This window comes from Myripristis murdjan, chromosome 16 (assembly GCF_902150065.1).
Source record: "Myripristis murdjan chromosome 16, fMyrMur1.1, whole genome shotgun sequence".
Lineage (NCBI taxonomy): Eukaryota > Metazoa > Chordata > Actinopteri > Holocentriformes > Holocentridae > Myripristis > Myripristis murdjan.
In genome coordinates this window covers 6073198-6086187 of record NC_043995.1, presented here as the reverse complement: position 1 = coordinate 6086187, position 12990 = coordinate 6073198, and the positions used below count along the sequence as shown (strand labels likewise).

Here is a 12990-nt window from a genome sequence, read left to right as displayed (position 1 = left end):
CCGAAGGAGAGAGCTCCTGAACTTTTACAGGGGCTAAAAAATGGCCCTGCCTCGGGGTAGGGACTCTGAGCGGCCCTGAAAAACTCCTGGGTGGGGCTTGGGGTTTACTTGGTGCTGATTGGATTTACTCACGCCGCGATGTGTCAACAGAAAGGGACAAAATAGCCGGATGCTAGCGTTAGCTTTAGCTAACGTTAGGCGTCCCTAGCAACACAGCCAACACTACCAAGCTAACGCTAGCGTGCTAGCTAACGTTAGCTAATGCTAACAACACACTTTTTAGCCGGCATTTTAGGGATGCTAACATTAGCTTTAGCGGACGTTAGCTTGCGCTAACAACACGCATTTTGATTCTCCGGTCATGGTCACTCAACCGCCCGGTAACTTTACAGGAACCTTCCTCCTACTCGGCCCTCTCAGTGGAGACACAGCAGGTGAGAGGGCCGAGCGAGAGGACGTTCCTGTAGCAGCTCCTGCCCCCCAAACACTACCAGGAACCTTTTGGTGGAAATGGGCCTTCTGAAGGAAGTGCTCATGTGCCACTACCTCACAGTCTAAATACAGTAATTACTGTTAGGGCCCTGAAGTGTTCCTCAAAAAACATTTTATTTACTGTATTGTCTAGCTAACAAGCTCATGAATGACCAAAGTCATAATTACAAGTGGGAAATATCGATGACTGAGTCAACACTAATCTGCAGAATCTGAAAAAACAGGAACCTTTCAGCCAAAGAAAAAAACAGGAACCTTCCGTTTACCAGATGACTGTGCTACATGGGGGTTGTAGGTCTTGCATTACTGGCTTGTGCTGGATCCACAATTGATTTAGAGGAAAGTGCATTAATGGGTCAGGTGTGGTATTGAGCTCTGTGGGTCTGGGTCAGACGCAGATTTGTAAAAGCATACCCGGCAGGACTCTGCCTCCTGAGCTACGCCACACCGTAGTCTAATGGCGTAACTATGACTATCTGGTTTTTCCAACCACTTAAAAGCCAATCAAGTAGGAAGCTCAAATATTGAGTGTGTATGTTTCCGATATGCACTTAAAGACAATATGACAGCTGCTATGGGAAACTGAAATGGATTATGCATGGCTCTGCAGCAGGCAACCACTTTGATAATGAAACTCTGACAGGGTATAAATATAAAATGTACAAAAGGCTCACTTACTAAGATGGAGTAGATGAGGGCTGCTATTCCAAGAGGCAGACAGCAGCACAACAGGGTGAAGATGGAGTAGCCCAAGTAGTCGTTGGCTGGGTTAGTCAGCGGGCACCGGGTCGGCTGCATGGTGACAGCGACAGCCCCCGGTTGTCCTGGATGCTGCATCCCAGCGGCCATGCCGTATGGTTGTTGTCCATAATTTACACCCAGAGGCTGTGCTGGGTTTCCGTAGCCCTGTGTGCCAAAGACGTGAAATCCATTTTCAGGTAAAAAAACAAAAACAGGGATGTCAAATATACCAGATAGATACTTGAAACATACGTGAAATAATCACATCACATTTGGAAAATAAAGCTTAACCAATGGTTTTGAATTCAATATAGAAGAAGATTCACAATTAGTTTCTAAAAACCTTAGCTTGTAATCTTAAATACCACCTTTTCCTAACCTTAACCATGACCTTTTCCTAACCTTTAACGTTACCTTTTTCAAACCTTAACCAGGACCATTTCCTAACCTTAACCATTACCTCTTCCTAAACTTAACCATTACCTTCCACTAACTTTAATCAAGTTGTTTTGTTGACAAAAACCACAGGAATTTAGCCACTTCTTGAAAGGAAAAATCTTGCATGTGCACTAAAAGGCAAGTTTGTGCTCATGAATATGAAATTTGTGTCCATGTGCACGCAAAAATGGACAATTTATAGACAATCCATAGACACAAATCTCCAGATTAAATTGCACAACCTGCTGCAAGAAAGGGTTGTCTATTTTATTTTAAGTATTTTAGCTATTAGTCACTCAGTGAACATGTTTGGCTGCTGATACACGAATGGAGGCAACCAGGGAACTTTCTCTCATCTGTCTTGCTTTTTCACAGCAGCCACTCTGACATCAATAACAGGGCAAACACAGGTGTTACTGATGTTATTAATTAAGATTTAGTTGGATTTAGGTCTAACAGAGCCAGGGTTCTGCTATTGTCCATGCTGGCTCACTGGAAAGACTCCAGTGCACTTAAACACAACAGAACCTTCATTAATGCCATTAGGAGCACCTGTGTTTACCTGCTGTTTCATGTCTAAATGGCTACAGTGAAAGTCTGTTGACTATCTCTCTGAAAATTATTGGAACTAATAAAGAGATAATTGCATGCTGGTGTGCACACGGTTTTATGAATTTGATTTATTTTGTGCACACATAACCTACTTTTACTCCTATGTATGCTGCCAAAGTGACCTTATGCTGTGGAACCTATAATTTTTTTTTTTTTTATCAAGATAATGAACCTAAGATGAAGGCCAAATTAATTTGAGATTAAAAAAAAAAAGAAGCAATATTTGTGCACTGTGTAATTTTTGTCATTTTAGTTCATGTAAACTTAAACTTAGATTTAAGAGGCTTTAAGATAACAAACCTAAGTAAAACTTTAAAAATTAAGCACTTTATACTTTTTTAGGACATGGCAGTAACGCTATCTGACATTTTTTTTTTAGTTAGTTTCAGTTACTAATTGAAAGGAAGATCATATCTTTAATTGTGAACTGAGATGCTTGACTGCAAACAGGAATACAATGTAATACAAGTGGGAGAGGATCACTGCATGCATAACTAACTCAGCAGCCTGTATGGAAATTAATTATTTTAAAACAATTAAAATTTGTCTTGGCTATTTTGTTAGTCTTCTTAGTGTGACTTTCACATTTCCGTTGAGGGTCTAGAGCAGGACTATTCAACTTCAGCAGCAAGATTTTCCATTTTTTCATTAAAAAAAAAAAAACCCTTGAGATGCATCATCTCATTTTCAGGGTGTCCTCAGGCACAGAACATCAACCTTAACAAACAATAATAGATGAACAACCCATCCACACAGAACAATCAATATAGTAACATCAACAAGGAATACAAAGAATTTGTCAGCGAGCAACTCCAGGTAACTCCTGCTCTCACAGTTTATTACCACATGAAATAAAACAGCCACATGCATCGCTCTTCTTTCACTTTAATGGTATCATAATCAATTCCAGACAGCAGCCGGTCAATACAATTAAGCAGTGCTGACAGGACTACAAAGCTTGATATTCCAAAGTTTAGGCTACATCTAACAAACCAAAGGGACATAGGGCTCTCTTTTAATGACAGAACGGACGTTGCTCTGCAAAGACTTAATTTTTGTAAACAAAACAGCAACATCTCGCCTTGCGCTTCCTTATCTAAATAAACCACCCTTACCACTCTGGCACCAAGCCCCGTGTACAGGCACTAAATTATCACATGAACGGGCAAAGTGTGTTTCCACGTCACCAGAACACCAACTGGCCCGAGCAGCCATGAAACAGGGTCTGCCATGTTTCTCTGACCACACCCATAAAGATGGAAAACAGGATGAACATATTGAAACACTTTCCATCAGACTGACAGTAACCTAAGTAGCTTAAGTTAATTTATTTATCATAGGCTATCACATATACCAACTTGATTTACTCGCAGCCTCTCACGGCCCATAGAAAAAATCTAAAGGGCCATATCCGGCCTGCGGGCCACTAGTTGAACAGGCCTGGAGCTATCCTTAAATATAAAATTCAGTTATGGGTCATTCCATGTCATTTCAACAAATGGCCTACACATTTGGGTCTCAAAAAAATCTGAAAAATTCAACATTTGTTCCTTATTTATCCAATAGGCACACTGTAAAATTTTAGTTTGCTCGGATGCATTCTTTTTGAGATATGGCCAATTTAGTAAGGGGGTGTGTGTCAATTTTGGTTCGATTTTCACGCATCCTTATTTTTCCTCCATTTTCAGGTGTCAATATCAACCATCTACATTATCCGTATCTGTACTTGGAATGGGCGGGGCCTAAAACGGAGGTGGGTGGTGCTTAAACCGGAAGTTGGCAGGGTTTGCCCGGAAATGGGTGGGGCTTAACTGGTATGTTATTTTAAGCCTGCAATTGATATGGGTTGATCAGAAGTTGCTATATTTATTGTTTATTGGAAAACTATTTACACAACAGCCTCAGAATTGAGCTTCGGATCAATGTTTTTGAGAGTGAGAGACGCGACCAAGTCACATTCAGCCTGTCTGCTCAAAAGCAGCGCGCCTGTCACCGAGCAAGTTTAGCAGAAACTCTACTGACTATCAGTGATTACAGACCGAGGGAAGAGTGAGCTGAAAAAAACCTAACCGCTACTGAAGAGAGACGCGACGTGAGCTGTCAGACCTGAGTGCAGGGTTTTCCCTGCCTTATAATTTCTTAGGCGCACCACCTAGACGTTTTCACCGACCGCCTAGATCAAACGAACAAGGAAAGGGGAAAAAACGCACATCGACATATTCAATCTGCGGCTCCTTTAGGAATCTGTTGTTGATGCTAGCTTGGATTGTCCGGGGGGAGTTAGGCGGGCACTGGGCCATACGTCATGAAATACTGACAACGGAATTAACCAATCACTGCAGCGAATAGTTTCTGCTTGAACGCTGAGAGGATGGCTTTCAGCCGCAACACATCCGTTGTACGCTAGGCGGTGGTGGAATGTATGAATCGCCTAGCGCGAAAAACACAAGCGCTCGCAAATACCAGTGATCCACTGGCCATTTGGGTGACTTGTGTGAAGCGTGCAGATTAGCCAAATAAAACGGAATCTATTTTTAACGCGGAATTTGGCATAACAGCTGCACCGGCACCGCACGAGGCAAAGGGCAGAGAAACTCTCCAGCTACAGCAGCGCACTGACATAGATTGTGTAACTAAGTGAAGAGTTGCCACTCTGCTATATTTTCACTGGCTAACAGCAACACACTGGCTTAGCTTGTCTATTCAGAGAAGACGTATCACTTCGGCTTTTTTTTTTTTTTTTAAACAATCTGTGATTGAAAAATCATATTTTGACATTTTAATTGGATAATTTGCAAGTTTTGATTAATATGTGCCTTATATCTAAGAATTAAAAATAATTTAAATCCTAATCTTTTCAGGGGCATTACTGAAGTTCTTTAGCACATCTACTGCTGCAGCAGAAGAAACACCATCTTCAGCCTCTTGCTTTGTACTATAGTTTACACTTTTGCAGTTTTAACTTTATTCTGAATATTTTGCACTCAAGTTGATTGTTCATTATTTATTTATTTATTTTTATCAGGTTTGTTTCTTTTATTATTTCAATATGTTCACTTTATTTAGCATTTTGAATACTTTTGGTTGGGTTTTGTCTCAAATTATAATATATTTTAATATACATTGTTTAAAATAAAGTAAGAAATTGTTGTTAATTAATTTGTCCCTTTCTCATGCTTGTGAGCATGTGTGTGTGTGTGTGTGTGTGTGTGTGTGTGTGTGTGTGTGTGTGTGTGTGTGTGTGTGTGTGTGTTCGTATTCATGCAGTTATGAGGAGTGTGTGCGTGATTTGATGGTTGTGCTAGATGTGTTTTGGGGCCACAAACAAAATCTTGTATAGGGCCACCAAAGTCCTAGGGCGGGCTCTGCAAAAGTGCTTTATCCATACTGGATACTCGTTTCAGCCGAGTATCCGGCTCAACCCTACATGCCAGCCCCTCAAAAATGGAAAAACAGTTACGCAGGTTTTGTGGTCGACAATGTTTGGGCCTTCAGAAAACAACTTTGTATATGCCCCAGCTTCTTGATTTTTTCAGAGCTACATACATACATAGACTGTTCAAAGCATTAATGGTTAATCAGATATATGCATCGGTTTCTGGATGGGAGCTTCTCCAAATCCAAAAAAAAAGGTTTCATGACAGATTTTCATTGGCCCATAACTGCATGTGGGAAAGTCTTAAAAAATCTGATCTGTTTTAATTTAAAGTTCAAAGCTTACTCTTTCTTGGTTTGAATTTCACCATACATAAAATATACATAAAATTGACTACTAAAATTGCACTTTACTGTGGAAATAGCCATTTGGAAGTGAAAACCTGAACTGAGTGTGCAGCAATAATGAAGGAGGTGTATTATTGTACCAAATTTGAGTTTCCTTTGTGGTGTAGTTCCTGAGATATACACCCCTCACTATTGGCCGTATCTCAAAAAGTATCCATCCGAGCAAACTAAAATTTTACAGTGTGCCTATTGGATAAATAAGGAACAACTGGTGAAAAATTCTGAATTTTTTGACACCCAAGTGCGTGGGATGTCTTAAAAATTTGTTGAAATGACAACCCATATCCTCAGTTTCCTGGCCCTCCATGCAGACTTTGAATCCAGATAAAGAGCCTATTTCCTAATACACAAATACATAGAAGCACACTGTTTTTGCAAGAGTTAAGGCGAGGTGATTCTGTTGATGCAACTCCAAAGCACTCGTCATATGTTTAGACAGAATCTCAGTTTGTATAAACCACTGTCATCTGCGTCAAGCTGACAGCCAGCATCTGGACAGCTGGAGGGTATGTCTTTTTCTATAATATGATACAATAAATGTAAATAAATTACCACAAAACATGCAACTTCTTTAAACTCATAATTCAGGATATAACTGGTAATTACACAAATAAGCACAACACTTGGCTGTGATGTATTTTACGTTATGACTACTAACAGCAAAATAATGGCTGGAAAAGTTAGCAGTTCTTTTTACAGCAGAGGGAATACCGTGTTATTCTCTGAAAATGAGGAAGAGCGAAGGGCTAGAAAGGAGTTTGCAGCCTTACCTTATCTACATCCATTCTCTTTCTCTCTGTTTCTCTCTCTCTCTCTTTCTCTCTGTGTCTGTCTGCGTGAGTCGCCTGCTCCTTGCTGAGTGCATGCTCTTTAAAGGGAGGCATGGGCAGATAACTGAACGGCTAATTCAATTACCCGCCCCTTCCCACACTCACATTCATCTCAATTGCACATTAAAACCCCACCCTAACCTTGCTTCATGCGCCAGGCTCATCGTATCATGAAAATAACCAGGCTTTGCTCCATGCACCTTGACACACACACACACACACACACACACACACACACACACACACAAAAGGCCCTTTAGTCTTGTTTACTGACAGAGGCAAAGACGATTCTCAACTTAATTAATGTTGAAGGAAACTCAGAGATATGAGATGCTGGTGACGGAAAACATGGCAGCATATATGTAACATTATATAAACACCAGGTAGGGTTCTGGGGTTTATTATCATTACTCAAATTATTACTATCAAACATTATTATCATTCCTCAAAGTGCACACACCTTCACTGACTAGTAGGAATGTACCAGTGATAAAGATTAGTGTGTCTCCTGCTCTGCCAGCCTCTGGCACAGAGGAGTGATACATGAGGCAGAATTTCCATCATCAACCTCAGACTAAAGGGTGAGATAAAGTGGAAATGCAAAAGTCTGTCTTCCCTTGAATGAACACACTGTCTGGGGTGCTTCCATGAAACCAGTTTTAAAACTGTCTCAGAAACACTACAGGCATGAGACCAAATCTTTATCAGACGTGTGGTGAGGGAAAATCTGTTTCATTTATTTGTATGGGCTGTTTGTTTGTTTGTATGTTGTTTTACTGTTCCTTATCAAATTGGAAGTGAATGAAAGTGAAAAAGAAAAAGCATTAAATGCTAAACTCAGTATCTAAAATGTGTTATTTATTTATTTACTTATTTATGTATTTAAGGTTTGAAATGAATGATAATGCATAATGTCTTGGCTCCACTGAACATTAGGGGCCTCGAAAGATCGAAGAGATTTTTTTTTATATGGTAAACATTGGCTTTGGGCGTCTCTCTCATCTTGCTTAACATTTGCTCACTCTGGAGGCTCCTCATCAATTCGTCATGATACATAAAAAGCTTTCTCATGTATCAGATGCTCTCAGGTCAAAACGCTGCGGCAAGCTTCCTTTCAACCACATGTGGCACAATATGACTGTTAGAGAGCTACAAAGATAAAATCAATTATGTTTGGGCCTCATCTTTCCCGATTGGATTTTTTTTCCACTGGCTTCTAGAAAAGTAAGGTTTAAATATTTAATCCTACACCAAATGGCTTGTGGGTATGTTTCCTATTAAGAGTCATAAATGTAACTGATTGACAGGATCCTTTTCCATCAGGAATGCCAACAATAAAGTGATTTCCAACCGGGAGGGCTGCTGCCTACCTGCGGGTATGGTGGGTACGCCTGGCCGGGATATCCAGGGTTGGGATACTGGGGGTAGTCCTCGTATGGTGGCGGAGCTGGCTGTCCCATCTGCGGCTGCCGCGATTTCTCATCTGAGCTCCAGTCCGTCGGAGGAGCGCTGGGCAACTTGCTGGAGTCCATTCTGCGGCACTTGGTGTTCCTTTGCTGGCTGGTTTGGTTTACAGTTTCTCCCTGTCACTTTTTATCCCTGTCGTCAGGCGCCTCGTTGTGGTTTTTTGTTAATAATAAATTTCCAGCGTCAAATAGTGAGTTTTCTCCCGCGATGCGTGTCCCTGACGTGAAAAGGGAGCGATTTATAATTGATGTTTCTCTCACCAATGTCAAGTCCGCCAGAACAAAGGAATTACACTTCCGCCCACGACTTTCAAAATAAAAACCGCACCACCTCACACAAAAAAGTGCAGCCATATGTTACAAACGCTTGGAAAGGCCGATTTTCTTTATTTTATTTTTCCTTTATTTCTTATTTTGTGTGCGTTTAATTCAAGGTTTCAATATGAACAGTGTGTTAAGTGGCATCTGCTCTCACATCTGTGCCAAACTCATGTCATTATGGCCAGAACTTGTGGTGGACAGTGCACATTTGAAGACTGTGATGCTCATGCAGCAGCAAGAGCAGCTGTTCCTCTTTTCTCCTTGCCTTTAAAAACTTTTCATCTGGATAACCACATCCCACGTTTTCCCATCCAGCAGCAAAGTGCCCTCACTGATTTTGACCCGGTTTTGTAAAACATTGTCAGATTGGATAATGCTGATCCAGATTCCACTGGTTGTGGATCTCCAAATCTTGAAATGGAAATCTTAGCAGGAATCTTTGGAGTACTTTTAAACCCCCTTCTATGTCGCCATCTTCTGGACAGTTGTTCATTTTGGTAATGTAAGACAAATCCAGTGTTGTGTAGGCTAACGAAGTACAAATACTTCGTTACTGTACTTAAATAGAATTTTCACATATCTGTACTTTACTTCGTTATTTATATTTCTTACAGCTTTTACTTTTACTCCACTACATTTCCGAAATAAAATGTGTACTTTTACTCCGATACATTTCTCTTTTGAAACCATCTTCGTTACTCGTTACTACAAAATAAAAGTTGAGTTGGTTACGTAATTCCTGTTTATCATTTCAAGAAGAAGAAGAAGAAGCTCCCTTTGCATATTACACACGACACAAGCGGTGATGGAAGCACCTGCAGCAGCAGACTCTGCTGATAACGGTACCCCTCCGGTAGCAAATGACGAAGATCATAAAGTCTGTGATGGTGACGAAGATAACGTTACACACCCGTGGCCGTATTTGCAAGAATTATTTTCGGGTTATGGTTAGTTTAACGGTAATGTTAAAAAGTTTAAGCTTTTCCTCCTGTACCCAGGTTGTTTTTACTGTAAGGGAGCCACAATAAATTCATTATCAAAATTCTAACCGCTCACTTTGTTTAAGTACTTTTACTTCTAATACTTAAGTAGGCTATAGAAAATATCAGAAAATTACTTTTGATGCTTAAGTACAGTAAATGTCGTGTACTTTTACTCAAGTAATATACTAAAAGGTGACTAACTTCTGCCAAAGTCATTTTCTGGTAAGATACTTGTACTTTTACTCAAGTATCGCTTTCAAATAGGCCTACTTTATACAAGACTGGAGAAATCATTAATGATTTCTCCACCTGCAAACTTATTAAATTAATTAATCGTTGGCCATAATAATGACAGGTGCATGTCTTTTTCCTCTTTCTTTTCTCCTTTTTTGATAGCATTTTTTTTTTTTTTTTAATTTTTTTTTTAAAATAAAGGTTTACTGAACACTTGATCACAGTCCACCCAGCTGCTCCTTCAGGCTGCAGGGTGGCAGGGCCTTCCTCCCAGGTGATGTGATAAAGAGTTCCCCAAATTAAAGCAACATACAGTAGGCCCTAATTAAGAATCATGAAATCAGCTAATTCTTAGTTCAAATATATTATGACAGATGGTTCAGTAATGTGTTGTATTTGTGAGTCAGCTGAGAGATGGTTTATTGTATATTTTTGTTTTGGCCAGATTTTAGTCATTTATTTTACATTAGTCTTAGTCGAGTGTTATTCAGAAGCACTTCAAGTAATGTTTATAGTGAAATGCCAGGACTCTTAAAAGACTTGCATTTTCTGAGCTTCCTTGGCTTATTGTTCTGGCCAGTTCCCTTGCTTGCATTTAAGTGTAGATTTGCTCTTTACTAATATTTTATAGTAAGTGAGCATCATTTTTAACACTTTATTAAATTTACACCTAAAACAATACAGCGGATAAACTGTGTCTCAAGTATGTCAACATTAAAGCTCACAAATATCCCCGCCTTTCCTTTGACTCAGTTTAATGAGGGGGCAGTGAATCCTCAGGGGGAAATAAAAGGTCAACAGTAGATGCCGAATAAAAGTGACATCATCTGAAATCTGGGAGCCTGAAGATTTGATTGTGTGATTTGATGCAGCTGAGCACTGTAAGTCAAGTTATAATAGTCATAAATGTGTAATAAACATTGTATGTTGGATAGGCGCCTATCTATCTTTCATTTATTTAGAGTGTATAAGGGTTAGAACATTATGATGAAAATATATGACAGCCATTCCCATGTTCAATTATGTGTCATAAGTTGTTGCAGCAATTTTTGCATTGATACCATTTGTCACACAGATTTGGTGCAAAATCTAAACATTTTTGTCGGCTAGAAAATTTATAGAAATGGTCAAAATTCTCTCCAGAATAGCACATTAGGACACCAAGACCTTGAGGAACACCATAGAAAATGCTGTGATTCAGTATCAAAAACTGGAGACATTGAGAGATTTCTGTCAGAACTGCATTTTTGGCACCTGGATGGTGAGCATTTGTTGTGGAAATGGCTCAGAAACTCCCCTTTAGTATCAGTATACCTGGAAAAACAAACCTCCTCTGCATGGCCATGGTCTCTAGTTTGTGGCTGTAAAGTTTCATGAGGCCCCCGGTCCCGGGCCAGCATACCCAGCATGCTGCAGGCTCCAGGCATCTGCTCTGGTTGCCTGGATACCATATACGATGAGCTTTATGTTTTTATTTTGAAGGGAAAGCCACCCCACTTCTGGTAATGTTGTGACTACCCCGGCTGACTTGATGCCTCTGTCTCCCTCATGAGGCTGCCACCCAGTATGAAAATAGGAGGGGAGACTCTGCCTGCCAAGTGGACAGTAGGACAACTGGAAGTAGACTAATCACAGCTGGCAATCAAAATAATATTCTAATAATATGCTGCAGAATTCACAGTGTGTCAATGGAAGCCTGCTTATAGTGACCCAACTGTACCTGTCCTTCCCTTTAATCATTAATGTGTGTTTTTTTTTTTAGCTGTTTCCTAAAATGTGTAGGCTATTATAGCACTCAGTACCAACTAATCAATCAATCAATCATTCAAGTAACCAGTGAGTCATATCAGTTAATTATTTATTGTTTGTTAGCCAGATTTCTTTGCTCTTATTGACCAGGTTCTGCATTTCTCCTTTAAACATTTGCTTGTAGCGTTGACCCAGTGAAGTCACAAAACAGGCGTGCAGATTCTGTTTTTTTTTTTTTTTAATATTATTGTATATCGTCTTCAAGAACCTGCAAAGAGTCCAGTTGCCCTTGATTCAGCTCCCCTTGGATAACAGTGACCTGAGAACCTCGACATCCTAACCTTAAAGTATCAGGTTTGTCATATTATTAAAAAAAAGAGTTTGATCTGTCTATAATTTATTGATATGCCCTGAGAGGACTCGTCTTAACCTGACGCCCTAATCAAACTGGCCAGGTGATTCTAAATATGAACCTCCATTTGCATTTCTATTAGGCCTCTTGTCAGGATCAGTCATGACTCCAGGGAAGAACTGGAAAAACTGGAAGAACTGGAAAGACATCATGTATAAACCCATGCACCACTTCCCTCCTTTGCCTGGCATAAGAATTAGACAGTGAGGTTTTGTTGATAAAGTGGCCTTTAAAGAGTTCCCTCTAGTGGTGCCTATTTATCCATGAAGACAGGTTTGGTTTTTATTAGTCCAAGTTTTGGGATAAGTCTCAATAATATCTCTTAAAACGGCTTTTGCTGTGTCCCTGATATTGTGGATAATCAGAACACCTCCTATCTCCTAAGAGATAGTCCTTATATGAACTGTTGACAGTGAGTTTTGAATTTTCTGAAGTCTCATGGCATTGGTAGCATGAACTAAATTCCATTCATCTTTATTGTATTGGTATAGGGGCAGAAATCTTAGAGATGGGTATTCAAAACAATAAAAAACTTAACCATAAACCATGTAAAACTCAAACTACTGGCATGGCCGCACCACAGTGTACTATAACATTATACTGTATGGCACGATGACACTAGAGAAGAGTGAGAGAGATTTATAGATTTTAGATATATATTTTAAACTTCACAGCAGTCAGGCTTGGGAATATTCCTCTGACTTGTGGCAAAAAACAGTAGACGGTGCTGCGTTCTGCTCCTCCAGGCACAAGTCACAAAATGTGACCCACATGTGCCTGTTAGTGGTATGGAGACAATCTGGCATTGATGGGGTGGAGTCGTGGTTGGAGCTGAACATGAGAAGAGGAGGAAAATCACTCTTAAAGGGCCAACACGTCCTCAGGACAAAGGCGGCATGCTTGCAGACAAACTATTAGTGAAAACAAGC

General features: G+C 40.0%; 1 protein-coding gene across 1 annotated transcript in view; it reads right to left on the bottom strand.

Annotated features, from left to right (window-relative positions):
- LOC115374047 (proline-rich transmembrane protein 1) overlaps positions 1-8646 on the bottom strand; it is a 39639-nt gene extending 30993 nt beyond the window's left edge. Inside the window, exons 1-2 of the mRNA XM_030072760.1 lie at positions 8267-8646; positions 1171-1398 (exon numbers count right to left, since the gene is read on the bottom strand). Coding sequence (XP_029928620.1) covers positions 1171-1398; positions 8267-8428 — 390 coding nt within the window. The 5' untranslated portion in view covers positions 8429-8646. The remainder of the gene's footprint in view (positions 1-1170; positions 1399-8266) is intronic.
- Between the last annotated feature and the right edge of the window lie 4344 nt (positions 8647-12990).